This window comes from Muntiacus reevesi, chromosome 1 (assembly GCF_963930625.1).
Source record: "Muntiacus reevesi chromosome 1, mMunRee1.1, whole genome shotgun sequence".
NCBI lineage: Eukaryota > Metazoa > Chordata > Mammalia > Artiodactyla > Cervidae > Muntiacus > Muntiacus reevesi.
Window position 1 is genome coordinate 51759385 of NC_089249.1, and position 19829 is coordinate 51779213.

At 54.0% G+C, this 19829-nt stretch overlaps 1 protein-coding gene across 1 annotated transcript in view; it reads left to right on the plus strand.

Moving 5' to 3' along the window:
* The window catches only part of WNT5B (Wnt family member 5B), an 80681-nt gene extending 62930 nt beyond the window's left edge, over positions 1-17751 (plus strand). The window contains exons 2-5 of the mRNA XM_065923641.1: positions 2118-2266; positions 3293-3540; positions 9445-9737; positions 14226-17751. Of these exons, the coding sequence (XP_065779713.1) occupies positions 2190-2266; positions 3293-3540; positions 9445-9737; positions 14226-14684 (1077 nt within the window). The 5' untranslated portion in view covers positions 2118-2189 and the 3' untranslated portion in view covers positions 14685-17751. The remainder of the gene's footprint in view (positions 1-2117; positions 2267-3292; positions 3541-9444; positions 9738-14225) is intronic.
* The last annotated feature ends 2078 nt before the right edge of the window (positions 17752-19829 follow it).

A 19829-nucleotide genomic window follows, 5' to 3' on the forward strand; every position in this document is an offset into this window, starting at 1 on the left:
GACTCAGGAGCCCCGTTGTCAGCACCCGCCTTTCCTGCCTCGCTACCCTGAGAAGGCAGGGAAGATGAGCCAGCTGTGACCTCTGGGGTTGGTGTCACCTCTGTCCTGAGGAAAGAATGTGTCCTGAGAGATGCTGTGTGTGTTTTGGCAGGGGAGGGGGGGGGAGTGTTCAATTTCAGGTGCCGCCTATCTGGAAGGTACAGAAAGATGCTAGCACACGTGGTAGGGTCTTTTTTCCCCCAATTTTTAATATCTATATCTATATACGTTAAACTTTTTATTGGAGGATAATTGCTTCTTTCTGCTGTACATCACCGTGAATCACACAAGTATACATATATCCCCCCTCTCTCTCAAACCTCCCTCTCATCTCCCATTCCATCCCACCCCTCCAGGTTGTCACAGAGCACCGGAAGCATATACATTACCGTACGTAAAACAAAACATACATATGTATATATTTTAATGAGCCGAGAGTTTGCTGGAGAGCACAGGGTGGCCAAACATCTGCTCGGTGATTCCTGCCCTGGGTGATTTTTATGAGCCAAGATTAGCAGCTCCAGGGAAGTTTGGCCTTAGCGCCTGTTGCCGGCGGTCAGGGCGGCCCTGCCTCCTGTCCGCAGAGACAGGGCCCCAGTGTGGCCTGAACCTGGGGCCTGCAGACCCCTAGGGGTTTCACAGGGGCCTGATGGTGGTGGGGGGGACAGGCTTGAGAGAGAGTGTCACCCGCTGGGAGAGAGAACTCGGCTCTCAGGTGTGGGGACAGGCCTGCCGCAGAGCGGGCGTGGAGGGAGAGGACCCCAGAGAGAGGCGCCCGGCCCTCCAGTCCCCCAGAAGGGCTGGTGGTGGGGTCCAGGGTGTTTGGACAAGGAAACTCTTTGAAACTTCCCTCCCGTCCTGCTCCGGCCCTGGTGCCCTCCCCTCCATAAAGCCATTAGCTTCTGGTGCCGGCCCTATCTCTGCTCCATCTCTGGTCCCAGGCGGGCATTCACAGACCTCCTGCCCTGGGGGACGGGAGGATTTATGGGGGCGGGGGGAGGGTCGGGGAGGGCGCGAGGTCTGTTAGGAAAGCTGGGTGTGGGGGAGCTGTTAGTGGCCGGCCAGGCCGGATCATTTCCGAGCCGGCTCTGCATGACAAAGGGGCAGGGGCGAGTCCTGGCTTTGATCTGCCCCCCACCCCACACCGCCGGCCACCTGCCTGGGTGTCCCCGCCCCAGCTGGGACCTCCCGAAGAAAAGCCTGGAGGGGGTGGGGACAGCTGTGGCCCAGCACCCCCGGGCCCTGCTCGGCCACCTTCCTCTCCCGGTGGCCCCAGAGCAGAAATACCTCCTGGGCTGAAGACCCAGAAGCCCTGCCGCCCCCTCCCAGAGAGCCAGGAAGCCCTGCGCTGAGCGGTGAGATGTGTGTGTGAAGTGGGGGCTCAGAGTGTGGGAGCCAGAGTTTCGTGAAGCTTGGGGTGCTGAGGGGCCTTGAGGTCCTGCTCTGGATGGGCGCTTAGGGGGGGAGCGGGGGGAGGGGTGCATTTCCAGAGAGTTCGTCCAGCATCCCTGCTGGGTGGCTGCTGGGGCCCCTGGAGGGCTTAGAGGAAGCACAGCCACTGGAGGGGGGATACCTCCGCACAGCCCCGGGCGGCTTTTACATCTCCTGGAGGAGTGGGCTTGGGAAACTGAAACGTCCTTGCCTTCTCCTGTCTGTCCTGGTAGACGTGGGCTGGGATGTGGAAGACGGGTTTGAGGGAGAAGGTGCAGACTGAAAGGGAAGGCTCCCGTGAGCCCGTAGGGAATGGACTCGCCAGGTGTTTTTAGCTCCATGCAACATTTGCATCCCTGGATAGGGGTACAGAGGGGATGGCCCCATCTCTGGAGGAGGGCAGGTGCGCATGCAGCATCCCGAGCATCTCCGGCCTGATGTGGAAATGTCTCGTTTTCCTCTTTCCTGGTCTCTTGGCTCTCTGTTGCCTTAGGGAGCAGTCCTGAGCGGGGCTCCCCCCGGCTGGGGGTGACCCTCAGGTGAGAAGGCCAGGGTGGGAGCGAGGCTGGGGGGAGGCAGACCTTTCGGGGGAGTGGGATCTCCCGGCCCATCTCACACTGATTCTCCCTTCCATCTGTTCCCTCCAGGGAGCCCGTCTCGGAAGCCGTCGGTCCCCGGGGTCATCCTCGGCCCTGGGGGGGGCGGGGCGCAGGCGGACCATGCCCAGCCTGCCGGCCCTGCTCGCCTTGCTGTTCGTCTGCTGGGCCCCGCTCCGAGCCGCAGCCAGCTCCTGGTGGTGAGTGCGGGGCCGGAGCCCTTCCCAGCCTGGCTCCTCTGGGCGATGGAGGTGGGGAGAAGGGGTCATTCCATTATAGAACCCCAGAACACCAGACAGCTCTTCCTCTCTCTCTTCAGCCCCAGAGTTAACATGATGGCTCCCAGAGGATGAAGAAATAGTTCTTCTGGCTTCTCTGGTCCTGGCTACAGTCCCTTCTCCCTGTTCCCCCCCTCTCCGCCCCCATCTCCATGGCTTGTTAGAAATAACTCTTTTGTTGTTAAAGGATCAATAAGAATATTGATTTTTTTTTTCCTTCGGCTGATGGGGAAAAGGAGACTAGGATTCCCGGTTTTTAAGTCTGAAAAACCTCATGAGGGATTGACGGGACCACGTGTGGCTTCCTTTTGTGTTTTTAAGATGACTGTCATTGCTAGGCGCACAGGGAAATGGTAGGCACCCCCCCCCCGCCCCCCCCAGCCGCTGTTTGCTCTGGGCTCTGCTCTCATCTTGCTCAGCTGGCAGATCCATAGCTCAGCATTTTATTCTATGAGCCAAGGGAGAGCCCTAGAGGGTGGGCTCAGGGGCTGTGGGGGTGACCATGAAGTGAGAACTTTGAGAGTGTCTGGCCCTGTATGTAAATCAGATTCGACTTTAAGGCCTAAGGGGAATTCTCTTTGAAGGCCTCGGTTGCTTTCTTTCCACACACATCGCACACTTGGGCCACTGTGGCCTCAACACTCTTGCACAAAACCCTGTGCCCACCCTGCATACTCGCCCCACTCTCCTAAAAGCTGCTCCCATCGCTGAGCACCCTTGCCCCTCTGGTCACTTGGATCCAGATGCTCAAGGCAGTCTCAGGCATTCCACGTCTTGCGTGTCGCCTGAATCTGTGCCTCGGTTTCCCTTTGAAAGCAAGGACTCTGTCTGCACTGACTCTCCTTCCCAAGCCCTTGGCTCAGGGTCCATCCTCTGGGAGGGGGTGGAGCTCCGGGCCTGCTGCTGCCCAGGCGGGCGCGCTCACCCCGGCCCTCCCTCCGGCTGCAGGTCCTTGGCGATGAGCCCAGTGCAGAGACCTGAGATGTTCATCATCGGGGCCCAGCCCGTGTGCAGCCAGCTCCCGGGGCTGTCTGCTGGCCAGCGGAAGCTGTGCCAACTCTACCAGGAGCACATGGCCTACATCGGGGAGGGTGCCAGGACGGGCATCAGGGAATGCCAGCATCAGTTCCGGCAGCGCCGGTGGAACTGCAGCACCGTGGACGACGCCTCCGTCTTCGGGAGAGTCCTGCAGATTGGTGAGCGGGGCGGGCAGGGACCCGTGGGCAAGGAGGGGGTCTCCAGTGGCGGGTGGTCGGCTGGCCCCCAGTTTCCCGCCCAGCTCCAGCAGGCAGCCGGCGGGCAAGGCCTTGAGCTAGGGGTCAGGGTCCACGTTGAGTTCGAGCACGTTGAGAAGCCCACCCACCACCAGTGCCCCAGTTTCAGCTCCAGGGCCTCCTCTGGAGCTGTGGGCAGAGAACACAGAATTGCAGCCCTGAGTGTCTACGGAGTGTCTCTTCCTTTTGGACTCAGAGAGAGAGACTTTGGGTCAGTTTGGTGATGGCTGTCATTAACCCAACCCAGATCCAGTCCTTGCCTTTTCATTTGAAAGAGAATGTGTGTGAAAGTGGGGGATGGGCAAACTGAAGGAGGAAGATGAGCACCCACCTGCCCCTCCCCGAAGCCCTCCGCCTCCCCCCCACCCCCCAACCTGGATTCCCAGATCTCCCTCTCCAGCTCCTGGCCCAAGATTCTTTGGCTGCCCTATTGCTTAGATGGAGGTGTGATCTGGGGTCTAATTGTTTTAGGTCCTTTTGAAATGCAGTCCTCCCCTCCCTGGCAAGAAATTGAGAAATCCGGCCCTATTCTACTGGGTCTTATCCCCAGGGCCATAAAAGAAAGGTGTTAGAGCTTCAGGTCCCGGCTCACATTCTCCCAGAACAGCTTCCCTCTAGAAGTGACATTCTGGAGTCCCCCTAGGCTGTTTCTGGCAGGCAGTGAGCAGGGCAGCTCAGGCTTCTCTGTGCCTCTGTTGTGGAGCCCCTGCATCTGGCCCAAGTGGAGAAAGTGAGGTTGGGAAGCACACTTGGAACGTTGCTTCTCTCCTTTGAATATCAGCTTGAGGTCTGTGAAAGGAATGCTCATGAGTTCCTGTAACCCTCCTACTGGGCAACTTTCCCAAAAGAATGGACCTGGGGGTCAGGCAGGCTTCATTCATAGTTTATCCTTGTTCAGTCACTCCTTCGTGTGACTCTTTGCGACCCCATCAATTGTAGCACATCAGGCTTCTCTGTCCTTCACTATCTCCCAGAGTTTGCTCAAACTCATGTCCATTGAGTCAGTGATGCCATCAGCTTCAGCATCAGTCCTTCCATTGAATATTCAGGGCTGAGTTCCGTTAGGATTGAGTGGTTTGATCTCCTTGCAATCCAAGGGACTCTTTATCAGTTCTTCTCAAATAGTCATTTCTTCCTGGTGGGTATCTGGGTCAGCCATTCTCCCTTCCCACTGCATCTCAGGTGAGGAAACTAGAATGGCCCAGGTATGTTGCAGGCAAAAATCTTGGCTTTCTCTGCCCACCAAAGCTGTATAAAAAATATGGAGACAGAATTTGGAGGAAATAGAAAGGAGGCTTTAATTCTCAGCCGGCAGAGAGAGGAACACGGTAGGCTCATACCTCAAGAATTATGCCCACCCATCAATTCATTTCCTCGCCAAAGGCATAGAGAGAGGCACCCCGTAGTCACTGCCAGGGAACTAGTATCTCTTTGGGACCGAGTGAATGCCTGACATTGGCCAGATTCTGTTCAGTTCATGTAGTTTTGTCATGTGAAGACCAAAAAAGTGAGGCTTTGCTTTAGGGAAGAAGGGGTGTCGGGACCACAGTCTACATGGAGTGTGCAGTTTGCGTGGAGAGGGCTTCCCAGGTGGGACTAGTGATAAAGAACCTGCCTGCCAGTGCCCGAGAGGTAAAAGACATGAGTTTGACCCCTGGGTCGGGAAGATACCTGGAGAAGGGAATGGCTACCCACTCCAGCATTCTTGCCTGGAGAAACCCACTGACACAGGAGCCTGGCGGGCTATAGTCTATGGGGTCTCAAAGAGCAAAGAGACACAACTGAGCGACTTAGCACACACGCTTTTGCCAGTGAAAGCGGACACCAGTCTCTGTGCCCTGTTCTGTCACAGACAGAACCGTTCTGTTGTCCTTGTTGTCACCGTCCCCTTCTGCACCTTCCCTGCAGGCTTATGCTGCCTGGGAAGGTGGGCCGAGGCTGGGTTCTGACGGGTCCTCTCTGTATGTCTGGCGTGGAACCTCCCCTTAGAGCCACTGCAAGCATCTACCACCAGAGGGCAGCAGAGCGCCCCGGAGGGCGCCAGGCCCCTCACCTGGAGGCACCTGCTGGGTGGCCAGGCAGCTGTGGGACAGAGGGCGTGATGCTGTCCTGCTGTCTCCTTGTTGAGCGGAGATGCGCCATCTCTCAGGAGCTCCATGGCTGCTGGTTTATCAGCCTTTATCCTCTGAATTGTTTCACACATGGGCTTCCTTGGTGTCTCAGATGGTAAAGAATCTGCCTGCAGTGCAGGAGAACCAGGAGAATCCCGTGGACAGAGGAGCCTGGTGGGCTACGGTCCACAAGGGTCGAAAAAAGTCAGACACACCTGAGCAGCTAAGCACACACATAGAGCTGTCCCCACACTGCTCATCCACTCCGAGGTCCCCAGTTACCTGCTTGCTGAGAGCAGCACGAGGTCTGTTCCGAGGCTCACTTGAGACTGGTGTGCTGCCCCGTTAGGGCGGAGTTGCCTGCACTCCGGGGCCCAGTGATGCTCCAAAACAAAGGAGGCAGAGTGACCGGGGGAGATGCCAAGTGGATTCACTGGTGGGTGATTCATCAGCTACATGTTGGGCTGGGACCTTCAGGGCCCTGGTGTCTGCAATAAACGCCCAGCTGCAGAAAACATTGTTTTTAAAGGCAGTTCTGAGGAGGGTGACTCAGCTCTGCAAAGTGTGTTTGCTAAAAAAAAAAAAAAAAAAAAAAAGGAAATCAGACATATGTAACTTAGAAAAGAGAAAACATAAAAGGCATATTCATTGTTTTCAAATACTGAAGGGCTGTCAGATGGAGGAGGGATTAGCTCCAGCAGAGGGAAGTGGTAGGAAGGCATCTTTCAGCTTGTTCTGGGAAAGAACATTCTGGTGATCAGTGTCATTTAACACAGACAGACTGGGTGGCCTTGGGAGCCCAACCCGATTCTTCAAGTGTTAGTGTTAGATGCTCAGTTGTGTCCGAACTCTTTGTGACCCTGTGGACTATAGCCTGCCAGGCTCCTCTGTCCAGGGGATTCTCCAGGTAAGAATACTAGAGTGGGTTGCCGTTCCATTATCCAGGGGATTTTCCTGACCCAGGGATGGAACCCGGGTCTCCTGCATTGCAGGCAGATTCTTTACCATCTCAACCAGGGAAGGCCCCGATTTTCCAAGGCATTGGAGAACATTGTAAAAGCAATGTTCCTGATGGACCGAGTGTAGGTCTGGTCCATCTTCAGATGGTATCTGTCCCGGGATGCCAGGTAGGGTGCCAAGCCCTGTTTTAAGAATATTTCTCAGGCATGACTCCCTCAAAGTGGGGTCCAGGACCCCTCCCAAAGACCTCTTGGCCATCTTACCATCCTGGGAGCTCTCACAGTCTGACTCCCCAGTCCCATAGATGCTGACTCTGGCCGCAGTTCACAGGGGCTCAAATGTCAGTCCCAAAGGCTGGTGCCCGTGTGGCTTCCTGTATCACCTGGCTTTCCTGGTGCTGTTCTTCTCCATATCTGACCAGAAGTCGGCCCCTGCTTAAAGGAGCAAAACTGATTTGCCCTGTGTGTTCTGGTGGCAAACTTCGCTGTGTCCTGCCCGACCATCCAGAGTAAGGCCAGGTGGGAGGTCACACTGGACCTAGCGGTGACTTCAACCGCCTGCCTCACCACCTGCTAAGACAAGGTTGTGGGATGGCCACCTTTGACCCCAGAGGATCAGAAGAGGGGGACATGGGGAGCAGAAGAGTCTGCCCAATTAAAAAACATTTTTTTTAAAAAAGGGACTTCCTTGATGATCCAGTGGTTAGGGCTTCATGCTTCCACCGCAGGGGGCACAGGTTTGATCCCTGGTTGGGGAACTAAGATCCTGCATGAAATGCAGAGCAGCCAAAAAGAAGAAAATTTTTTTAAAATTTCCAGAAATGTTGATTGTTTTAATGTTTAAATATTTTAATTTTTAAAAAGAATTTTAAAAAGTTGAATATTTTATTTAATTTTCCAAAAAAGAAGATTCTGCCCAGTTTCCTAACTGAATCTCAGATCCTTGCTAAGAACACCTTCCCTGTCTCCATATCTGAGTCCATACGAGTATGATTTGTTATTTCTCATAATGACTTTACTGAATATAATGCACATTCCATACAACGCAGCATTTTAAAGCATACAGTTCAGTGTATACTCAGCAGACTGTGCAGCCAGCCAGGATGTTGTCACAGCCCTATGGAGATACCACACTCCTGTTCCTAGGCGTGCTCCATGTCTTCTCCCTCCTCCCCAAACCCCAGACAACACTAATCTTTCTGTCTGTATGAATTTTTATACCGTGGACATTTCATATAAATAGTAGTTGTAGTTAAGTCGCTAAGTCGTGTCCGACTCTTGCGACCCCTTGGACTGTAGCCTGCCCGGCTCTTCTGTCCATGGGATTCTCCAGGCAAGAATACTGGAGTGGGTTGCCTTTTCCTTCTCCAGAGGATCTTCCCGACCCAGGAATCCAACCCGGGTCTCCTGCATTGCAGGCAGATTCTTTTACCGACTGAGCTATGAGGGAAGCCCCATTCATATAAATGGGGCCATATAACATGTGGCCTTTTGTGTCTGTCCAATGCAGGATACAAAATGTGAAGGGCTCACTTCCTGTTAATACCTCAAGGTTCATCCACGCTGTAGCCTGTCCCCAGCACCTCGCTACTTTTTATGGCTGAATACTATTTCACTGCATGTACAATACCATCTTCCGTTTACCCATTCATCTGTGTCGTTGATGGTCATTATGGATTATTTCCACTTTTTTAGATAGTATCAATAATGCTGTGATGAACATTCACGTAGAAGTTTTTCTGTGCACACATGTTTTCGTTTATCTTGGTTATATTCTTAGGAGTTGGAGTTGCTGGGTCACATGGTAATTCTATGTTTAACCTTTTGAGGAGCTGCCAGACTGTTCTCCAAAGCAGCTGCATCATCAAACGTTCTCACCAGCAGCACGTGAGGGTTCCGGTTTTTCCAGGTCCTCATCAACTTGTCACTAGTCGCCTTTTGGATGACAGCCTTCCTCGCGGGTGTGAAGTGATGTCCTGTGATTTTGATTTGCATGTCCCTGGTGGCCGAGGATTATTTTTATAAGCGTTTTTATTGAGGTAGAGCATACATCATATGGCCCTTTAAGTGGCTTGCTATAGCGATGCATTCTCTACAGGAAATGATCTGGACGTTTAGAGAGACTGCCGTGGGTCTGTGGAGATGGTGCCCCAGCGCTGTCGGGTGGGAGGCAGCAGGGACCTTGGGAGACAGAGGGAAGTGGCTGGGATGATTCTCGTCATTGTGATCTGGCTCATTTCTGTTCCTGGTCTTGGCCACTGTTGAGCTAGGGGATGCAGCTGTAGACAGGTGTGTGAGTTTAGCTTGGTGATGCAGCGATAGACAGATGTGTGAGTTTACCTAGGTGATGCAGCCGTAGACAGATGTGTGAGTTTAACTAGGTGATGCAGCCACAGACAGACAGATGTGTGACTCGTGGAGGGTGAGAAGCAGGTCTGTGAGGGAGAGATGAATGCCAGGTTGGAGTCGCACTGCAGGTCCCATGATCCCTAACCAGTCTCCTTCCAGCTGGTCCACAAACGTGTTAATCCCACTCTCCGGTCCATTCAGACCGGCCTAAATAGGAAGGTGCCGGTGGGTAAACTTCTCCAGATGGGATGAGGTGCTGGCTGGGGCTGAAGGGAAACTTGGTTCTTCGTCCAGTTGCTTTCTAACCCTGGAGCCTCGGCAGTGGGAGATGCCCCGCTCCTGGTGCGGGCCAGGGCAGCAGCGGGGGAGCCTCACCTGTCCCCTTGTCTGTCTGCCCCTGTCCGCAGGGAGCCGGGAGACGGCCTTCACCTACGCCGTGAGCGCGGCCGGGGTGGTGAATGCCATCAGCCGCGCCTGCCGTGAGGGCGAGCTGTCCACCTGCGGCTGCAGCCGGGCCGCGCGGCCCAAGGACCTGCCCCGGGACTGGCTGTGGGGCGGCTGCGGCGACAACGTGGACTACGGCTACCGCTTCGCCAAGGAGTTCGTGGACGCCCGCGAGCGGGAGAAGAACTTCGCCAAGGGCTCAGAGGAGCAGGGCCGCGTGCTCATGAACCTGCAGAATAACGAGGCGGGCCGGAGGGTAAGTGATCCCCGCCCCAGGCGTACCTGGAGGGTGGGCTCTGCCCGCCCCGTGCACCTCAGCGGCTTGCTGGCCACCGGGACATAGGCAGTGACCATGTAATCCCCCTCCCCACACGCACCCAAACTGTAGACTCCCCCACCGCCATACACACCCAGATGGAGGACCCTACCTGCCCCACACACACCTACAACATTGGCTGTTCCTGGGCTGTGCTGCCTGCTGCCGGCTGGTCCAGGAAGAGATGAGTCTGACCACAGAGATTCTTACTGTGTGTGTGCTTTAACCTGAGTGGAAGTGCAGAAGGTGGCCTTTGAAGGCCCAGGCTCATCAATCTCATATAAGATGTAAGGGCTTCCGAGCCTCAATTTCACTGGAAAGTAACACATAGGTTTCGGGGAGCTGGCTTTATCGTATGTGCGAGTGCCCCGGGGTGCTAGGCTTCCTGAATGGCTGCTGGAGAGCTCTGTGCCCATCTGTACCTGCTCAGGGAGCCCCCAGGCTCCAAGCACACAGCCTGCTCCTCTTTCCCGGGCAGGGTCTACTCTGCCAGGGGCTAGAGGACTTGCTCAGCTGGAAGCTCTGTCTTTTGGTGGTCAGGTGTCCACTGTGCATCCAGGTCCCCCTGGAGAGAGGTGAGGCCCCCGTGCTGGGTGGCGGGAGAGCCTTCTGGTCCCCGACCTCTCAGGAAAGCACACAGACCTCTCTCTGGGAGAGCTGTCCACACCCAGGTCCATGTCAAGCCCAGGCAGGGTACTTCTTGAGACCAAAGATGAGCCAGTGAAAAAAAAACAGGAATAGCAGTTTCTGAAGGAGAAATAAATTCAGAAATTTAATGTTGGTTCATTGGTGATTCAGTAATAGTATATGGATATACTTCTTAAAAAGTGTTTCTGTATTAAATTTTTTTTTTAAAGTTAATTCATGTTTCACAGGAGCACATGTCAAAGAGAGGGACTAGAATCACCTCTCATATGACTTGGGGTCCCTGGTGTTGGTAGGATGCAGTACCCGTGTGTACACTTAGCACAGTCATGATCTGACATCAGGTCAGGATTAGACTTGGTCATTGCCCAGCATCATGTCTGCAGAGTCCGTGTTCAGAGGCTGGTGTTGTTTAGCCAGGTGTGGGTGTCCATCTGTGGTGAGTCCGGAGTCCAGGCCATGGCTCTGATCTGTGAACCTGGGCTTAGAGACCAGTGCTGTTCTGCTCCACCCGTCATTTGTGAAGTTTCTTCCGTCTGTTCCACCTCCTCTCTGCCAGTCTTTGGGCATCTAACCTGGTTGATAAAAACAAACAAACAAAAAGAAAGTTCAGTCTTCACTTTGTCTCCTAAATGCCCCAATTCTACCCATTTTTCAAGATCCCAGTAAATACCACCTGCAAGTGTTGTGTTAGTTGCTCAGTCATATCTGTTTCTTTGCGACCCCGTGGGCTATAGCCCACCGGGCTCCTCTGTCCATGGGATTGATTCTCCAGGCAAGAATACTGGAGTGGGTTGCTAATCCCTTCTCTAGGGGATCTTCCTGACCCAGGGATCGAACCCCGGTCTCCTGCATTGCAAATAGATTCTTTACTGTCTGAGGCACCAGGGAAGCCCAGATGCCTCCCACCATCTTTGCATCCCCTGTGGTCCGTGGTATTTGTGTCTGGAGGGCGGTTGAGCCTTTCAGATGTGCTTCCTGTTCCTCAACTTCTCAGCTGCAGCTCCCGAGGACTGGGGGGCCCTGGGCCCTCTGCTGTGCTCTTTAGTGGGTGGGCGCATGTGACAGCGCAGAGGAAACTCCCCTGGGCCTCCTAGCAAGAGGTCACAGGAAGGAAGGTTTTCCTTCTGTGACTCTGTTGCAGAGGCAGAGGGGACCAGGCATCTACCCTCATCCAGCCTTGTCAGTCGCATCTTGACCCCACTTCTGCTGGCTCCTCATTTCATCACCCTTAATTGTTTGTTTGCTTTTTCCAGCCCTTATCTCTGCTTCGCCCTCCATCTGCGCTTCCCACACCCTCCCCGGCTTCCTCCGTCTGCTCCCCGTCTTTGGGCCCCGTCCTGTAGGCTCCATACCTCTTCACAGCCCTTTATCTCTCCCCGGCCTCCATCTGCTCCAGGTGGGGACCTTCTGTCTCTCCTGTGTTCTCATCCCACCTCCAAGGAGCAGGCCTCCTCCATCAATCACCTCCCACTTCCTCACACCTACACAGAACCTTCCTCGGGAAGGACTGAGTACTGGCAGGGATGGGAAAGTCCCCAGACTGCTATTTTACAACTGGAATTTTTTTTTTTCAAGTAGGTTATCTTAAGCTCTGACATCTTGATGCAGAGTAAACCTCGGGGACACTTAGCGAGAAATTTCTCTTGCCTTTGAGAGCCGCCAGTGACCCCATTTTACATACTGAAGGCCATAGCAGTGGGTTGATACCACCTTGTCACTGCAGAGCCTCTGAGCATTTTCTAGATGAAAACTGCCCTATCCTTGTGACGTCCTGCCAGTGACCGAGCTCGGCCACACTGTTACATGTGGAAGAGGGGTTGGGGGCTCTGCTGGGGGCAAGATAGAGAACGAAGAAAAACTTTCACACATGCTATTGCTTTTTCAGTTACCAGCAAGGCCAAAATCCCCTCCTCCTTCTCTTGCAAGAGGCGTGTCTATACATGAGCAATGGTGAAATATCTAAAATACAGGCATTACTGTCTCTGTGATGTCTTTCTTCCTATAGGAATGAGAATGAATGTTGAATAGCGAGGCTCAGTGGTACTCTCCCTTCCGGATTTGTTTTACTGAAATTCCTGTCCCTTCCCCGGAGCCTCCCCGACTCTCTTTCGCCAAATCCCCCTGAGTGTTTGCTCCCCGCAGAGATAGATGCTATCCGGCCTCCTCCCCCAGTCACTTAGGGTAGGTACACAGCTTTAGGCTCTTAATGTTTCCTCCTTCTAACAGTGCTGGGTGCTGGAAGTCCCTCTCCAAACCGAGGACCATTTCCAGGGAATGTCAGGCTCCAGCTCAGACCCGGGGGATCAGAGCCAGAGGGTGACTGCAGGCGCTGTCTTTGAAGTGCGTGTAGGAATGGGGGGTCACTTCTGCCTTCAAGCCGCCAGCCAAGTGCTCAGGGAGGGGCCTGCTCACCTTCTCCATCCTAAACCCTTTTTAAGCCCCAAGCTTGGGGTGTACTCCCTCCTGGGTGGTCCTCAGTGTCTCCACCCTAAGACAGTGGGGGTAGTCCCAGACCAGAAAAAAATCGGGAGGAGTCCCGGCAGTCGTAATAGGAGCTGATGGTGTGGAAGCTCTTGCTTGCACCTGCAGTGGTCCCTGCCGAATAAAGACACAATCTGGGGACCCTTGAAAAGAAAGCTGAGAGGAGCCCTTGACAAATGAGTCCTGCCTGCATCGGTGACAATAGCCGTGGCAGAAGAAAATGTTGGGCGGCGGACCTGCATCTTTATCCCACCATCTGCACTTCTGGGACGGCTGCCAGGGCCACCGGACACAATGCGTCCGTATGCTTTCGCTGAAAAGCGCTTTGTGAGCAGTTTTCTGGTCCGCTCCTGCTTTTCCATTTGGGTCTGGGGTAGCCCATGTTCAGTCCCCTCCCACTGCTCTGGTTCAGTGACTTCTGGGTGGGTTTGTTTTCCCAGCATCACCCTCCCCTGATCCGTTGTCCTGTGGCACAGGGCCTGCCCCATCTCCCCCCATCGCAGCCACTCCCAGGGGGCGTCTTGTCACAAGTGTGCTGTGGTTTATGGGGAGGTGCCCGACGGCTCTGCAGAGCTAATGACCCACTTAACCCAGAAAAGGGGAACGTTTAATTCCTGGGGGACTTGGCAGGATCGGGGAGAGCTTGTGGCCAGACAGGGTTTCTGTTGTAGGCTCCTGGTACAGCTGATTCTTTTTTTCTGTGTTGGACTCTGTATTACGTAGAAGCTGCACTCATTTTGTTGGTTTTTATTTGTTTGAGACATTGATCAAGATAGAAATAACCTTTTTTCTTCCCCTGCTGGTAAAAATGACACATTTCAAGTAATAACAACTGGATAACACAGAAAGGAGCTTCCCTGGTGGCCCCCTCTGCCAGTGTAGGAGACGCAGGAGACGCGGGTTCGATCCCTGGGTTGGGGAGATTCCTTGGAAGAGAAAATGGCAACCTGCTCCAGTATTCTTGCCTGGGAAACCCCATGGACAGAGGAGCCTGGCGGGATGCAGTCCATGGGGTCAGACATGGGGTCAGTGACTGAACAACAACAAAGTAGAAAGGGTGAGTGCTGTTCTGGAAGCACATCAGACGTGGGCATCACCTCCCCGCGCTTTTCTATGTGCCGCTTCTTTCCTGTGCTTTCAGTTTGGAGAGACCTTTAGAAGCGGCTGGAGAACCCGCGCCTCTGCACACACCCACCCCGCCAGCCCCCACCTGGACTCGGCCTGTGGTGACCCCAGCCGGCCTCCGGGGCCTCTCTTGTCGGGACGTTCTTCTCATCCTTTTCCCTCTTCCCTCCGCAGGCTGTGTACAAGACGGCAGACGTGGCCTGCAAATGCCACGGCGTCTCGGGGTCCTGCAGCCTCAAGACCTGCTGGCTGCAGCTGGCCGAGTTCCGCAAAGTGGGGGACCAGCTGAAGGAGAAGTACGACAGCGCGGCCGCCATGCGCATCACCCGCCGCGGCAAGCTGGAGCTGGTCAACAGCCGCTTCAAGCCGCCCACGCCCGAGGACCTGGTGTACGTGGACCCCAGCCCGGACTACTGCCTGCGCGACGAGAGCACAGGCTCGCTGGGCACGCGGGGCCGCCTCTGCAACAAGACGTCCGAGGGCCTGGACGGCTGCCCGCTCATGTGCTGCGGCCGCGGCTACGACCAGTTCAAGAGCGTGCGGACCGAGCGCTGCCACTGCAAGTTCCACTGGTGCTGCTTTGTCCGCTGCAAGAAGTGCACGCAGGTCGTGGACCAGTTCGTCTGCAAGTAGCCGGGGCCGCCGCCCGCTCCTCCGAGCCGGGCCCGGAAGTCTATGGGATATAGATCTATATAAATATATTTTATATTTGTATAAAGGAAAGGCTGGATGGTAAATGATTAAAAGAAGACAACAGAAAGGAGAAGCTTATTTAAGAGACGCTGGAGATCTTTGAGGATTGGGGTCTCTGCTTCCAGTGGGTGGGACGCGGGCTTTGTCTCCTGCCCTGGCTGGGCCTCTCTAGAGGTGGGGACTTGGGAACGTCCACGGTCTACCCAATGAGGCCTTGAGGACAGAGAGAGTGCTTGGAGGGAGAAGTGGATGGCATCTGGATTCCTTGTTGGGTGGGTGATGGCCCTGTTACCCTGGTTGCCAAGCCAGGCGGCTCCTTGGATGGTGTTGGGAACTCAACTTCACCTCTGGCATCTTCTGGGTCTTCAGCAGAATACCGACCGCTTCCATGAGAGGCCCAGCGCCTTCTCACGTATTCGTCTGTGTGTGCTTGCAGAATCCATAGTTTCAGGAAAGACGACAGGCCCCTTGTCACTTCTGACGGCGGGGCCCATCTTTCCAGCGAGAGATTTTCTCACTCCAGGGTTCATGAGCTCCCACCTCGGCTCCCACAGCATCTGCCCGAGCTGCAGGAAGCCAGGCGGTGCCCAGTCAGGTGGTCGCCCTGGGCTCCCGCACCACCGGGAGCGGACGCTCTGATACTTCCGTTGGCCCTCCTTGTCCAGGGAGGCCTGGGGCAGGCCGGGGCCAGCTCCTGGCATGGGCTCGGCTCTGCCCCGGATATAGTTCCCTCCAACATTAAACACCCTCCACTGAAGCTTCTATCTCTTTCCTTATTTGGACAGGTGGCTCCTTTTTAGTTTTGATCCGGTCCTCGGAAACCCGCATGGTACACACACACGCAAGAGGGTGAGGGGATGGGGATCATTCAGAACCCTGGTCTGGGTTAGAGGGATGGGGGAATGTCATGAGAATTAATAAGGTGACGCATGTATGCCTGCCCCCCAAAGGCAACTCAGGGATCAACCATGGCTGTTAACTCTGCTGTTCTGAATAGAACTCAGAGATTGGAGGTTAAACCTCACGTTTGGCCCCTCTTCCGCATTTTACCTTCCATCCGTCCTCCTGGGCTCTTAGATTTGCACGGGCGATGGGGATGCTCTCTGCTGGCTTCTCTGTGTCACCATGTCCGTCCAGGGGCCAGAACTCCAGCTTTGGAGTATCTGCTTGTTGTTTTTGTTCAGTCGCTCAGTCGTGTCCAACTCTCTGCAACCCACAAGAACTGCAGCATGCCAGGCTTCCCTGTCCTTCACTATCTCCATGAGTTTGATCAAACTCATGTCAGTTGAGTTGATGATGCCATCCTCTGTTGCCCCCTTCTCCTGCCTTCAGTCTTTCCCAGCATCAAGGTTTTTTCCAGTGAGTCAGCTCTTTGCCTCAGGTGGCCACAATATTGGAGCTTCAGCTTCAATATTAGTCCTTCCAATGAATAGTCAGGGTTGATTTCCTTTAGGATTGATTGGTTTGATCTCCTGGCAGTCCAAGGGACTCTCAAGAGTCTTCTCTAACACCACAGTTCAAAAGCATCAAATTTTTGGCACTCAGCCTTCTTTATGGTCCAACTCTCACATCCATACAGACTACTGGAAAATCCATAGCTTTCATCCATATATGACTACTGGAAAAGCCATAGCTTTGACTATACACCTTTGTCGGCAAAGTAATGTCTCTGTTTTTTAATACGTTGTCTAGGTTTGTCATAGCTTTTCTTCTAAGGAGCAAGTATCTGGGACTGGGGAGGATAAGGCAGAGCTCAGGGACTCTAGAAAGGGAGGCAGTTTCTGGGAAAGATGTTGAACCAGTAGCCACTCAAGACACCGGTTCATGTTAGAAACGTTTGTTTCTAGGGAAGCGATGAGGTTGCAGAATTAACTTGGTCATAAAGAGCAAATGACAGTGCAGGTTCTGGCTAAGGGCATATGTGGCCCCGTCTCCTGCTGTGTCTTCAGTACCTAGAGAAGAACCTCCCTTCTCGACACCAAGGAACATCCGGCTGTGTTGCCCGTAACAGCTCCTCACACGGTCACTCAGATTCCTTTGGTAGACATTTTAAGAGGAATGGTCCATGAGAGAAAATGTTTAAACCAACCGGCCTGCAAAAGATTAAAACCATGTCCTTGGCTTCAGTCTGTGTGGTTTGTTTTCTCAAAGCTGCAAGTGACAGAGGCTAATCTGAGCCAGCTTAAAAGAGGATGGTAACATCGGGTTCAGAGGGATCCCGCCTGCTCCAGACGCTCGGGACCTACCGGACTGGGCTTCCCTTCGTCTGCGTCCCGCCCCTCATGGTGGGGACCCACAGGGTCCGAACTGACACCCACTGGAAGTCACTCTGACTCCCTCCCTGGTCCTTGAGCCAAGTTCCCGGGAGGACCCCTGGCTGGTGCCCTCCTCTTCCCCGGGACCTCAGCGGGGGGTTCAGAGTTCATGGAGATGAGAGGGGCTTCTTTGCTGGTATTTGAATGGGAGGACACACACTCCAGCTCATTGTCCCATGCAGACCCCTGACTGTTTACTCTGGACTTGCTCGAGCAAAGTACCTTATCCGTGACATCGTGTAATTGTGGGGTCGGTCCTGAGACTTTCCTCAAAGGAGTGAAAACCTGAGCCCTGGCCGAGTGTGAGGGGGGCTCCTGCTCCCTCAAAACCTCCAGGGGTGAGGTGAAGCCATTCTCTGTCTCACAGGGTTGAGGGGGTAAAACTGCTAAGAGGTGTCCCCAGACTGGACACTGTCTGGGTGTCCCCAGACGTTGACAAACCTGCTGTCATTCCATTCCAGAATGTAGTACTGTTTTACCCTGAGCTCGATTTGAAGGGTCAGGAGTTCCTGCTAATGATTTAAATATACTTCCCTTTGGGACATCCCTGGCAGTCCAATGATTAGGGATGGGTGCTCCCACTGCCGGGGGTTTGGGTTCTATCCCTGGTTGGGGATCAGGTCCTGCATGCTGCATGGCCAAAACCAAATTGTAAAGATACGTCCCTTTGAGAAAGAAGAAAAAGATTTTTTTTTTAAACAATTAAACAAAAAGCAACAACAACAAAATAAAGATATTGCCTTTTGAGGGTAATGACTACAGTGCCAGCTGCTTCTTTTTCTTCCCCCTGGCCAGCAGGGCCAGAGTCCTCCCCAAGAAGAAATGCCCAGGAGGGACGAGGGTGGCCAGATGTTCCTGTAAATCTCCCAGGACCCTTGGGAGCAGAAATGGCAAACGTGGAGACTTCACAAGTGCCCTGCGGCCGCCTGCTTGTGTCCTGATTGGAGAGCACGCGTGGTCCTGCTTTCCCGTCTTGGGTTGTGGACGAGAAGAGCATTGTGGACGAGGACATGAGTCCACTCGCACATGTAAGGGGCTGTGTTCCTTCCTCAGTGGGGACCTGACCTCCAACTCCCTGAGCCACGGCCAGGTCCTCAGCGCCGGCTCCTCGCCTGGCTGCCCTCCCGTCTGGCCACACGGTGTCGCTGTTTCACCAGCTCCAGCCCAGTGTCTGCCACTCACACTTTAGTTCAAAAGCTGGACATGGGGTCCTTGTGCCAGAAAACAGACTCCCGGCAGAAGCACTGCTGAGTTTTAGATGTTTCATTTGAACATATTTGGAAAGAATTAGGCCAGTGTAATTTTACTAATTTTTTTTCCCACACTGCGAGACCTCTAGCAGGCCGATGCCCTTCACACATTAAACCCAGCTCTTCTGCAAACAGCTGTCTGTTCCTGGGTTGGGAAGATCCCTTGGAGGAGGACGTGGCAACCCACTCCAGATTCTTGCCTGGAGAATCCCATGGACAGAGGAACCTGGCGGAATACAGTCCACAGGGTCACAAAAAGTCGGACATGACTGTGTTCTAATTCCCCAGCCAGGTATTGAGCCCAGCCTCTCGGCAGTGAGAACTCAGAGTCCCAACCACTGGACCACCAGGGAACTCCCACATTTTACTAATTTGTTAAAAATTGAGCGTGGAAGGAAGATGAGAGGAGTGCCCAGCCTGGCTGGGATAGGCCACCGAGACATGGGTGAGGACCGTGGCGCTCGGGCTCAGAAGTGGCCTGGGTCAGCCTCTGAGCCGGCAGCCAGATGGTCATCATCCCAGAGGTGGGGAGTCACTGTAGCTTCCACAGAGGACTGACTGTACCAGCTGCTTTGCAAACATCATCTAGAATTCCCTCGGTACCTCCGCGAGGTTGGTGTTATTATCCACAAGTTCCAGATGGGAGGAAAGGCTCAGAGAAGCCCAGCAACACCCTCTGACTCACACAGCTGCTAGCTGGTGCTAACCGACTCCAGGGGCCCTTCTGTCTTCCTGGTGGGTTTCTGAATGATCCCAGGATGCGAAGTAAGAGGGGCCCGTTTCCTTCTGAGCCTCAGATGTGCCCACTGATCTGCCACTCTGGCCGAGTGAATTTAGGATGAGGAGGGTGAGTGGGGAAATTTCTTCTGATGGAGGCACAAGGCTGTCCTCCATCTAAGGTAAGAGGACCAGCTGTGCAGGGCTGCGGGTTCAGAGAATCTGCCTTGCACACAAGGCAGACGGCTGTTTGCAGAAGAGCTGGGTTTAATGTGTGAAGGGCGTCGGCCTGCTAGAAGTCAGTGTCTAGGCACTCAAAACAGACTGTGTGAGTGGACAGTGGGTCTTCCTGATAGCATCTCTCCAGGTGGCACTAGTGTTAAAGAACCCACCTGCCAAATGCAAGAGACATAAGAGACACAGGTTCGATCCCCAGGTCAGGAATATACCCTGGAGAAGGAAATGGCAACCCACTCCAGTATTCTTGCCTGGGAAATCCCATGGACAGAGGAGCCTGGTGGGCTACAGTCCATGGGGTTGCAAAGAGTCAGGCACAGCTGAGCTCATACACACACACATACACACAAGAAATTAAAATCAGTACAGTCTGTCCCCAAAGCCGCCTCCTTCGTAAGATGTGTGAACGTATAATAACTTCCTAGACTTGTTTCTAATCTCTGCTGTGGTCAGTTGGACTACTTTGGATGACCAGATAAGGAGTGCATTTCTTGGAGGCAGACCTCAGCCTTGAGCTTGGCTTCATCATTAGCCTATCTAGCTTTGGAGGAACGCAGAGGACACAG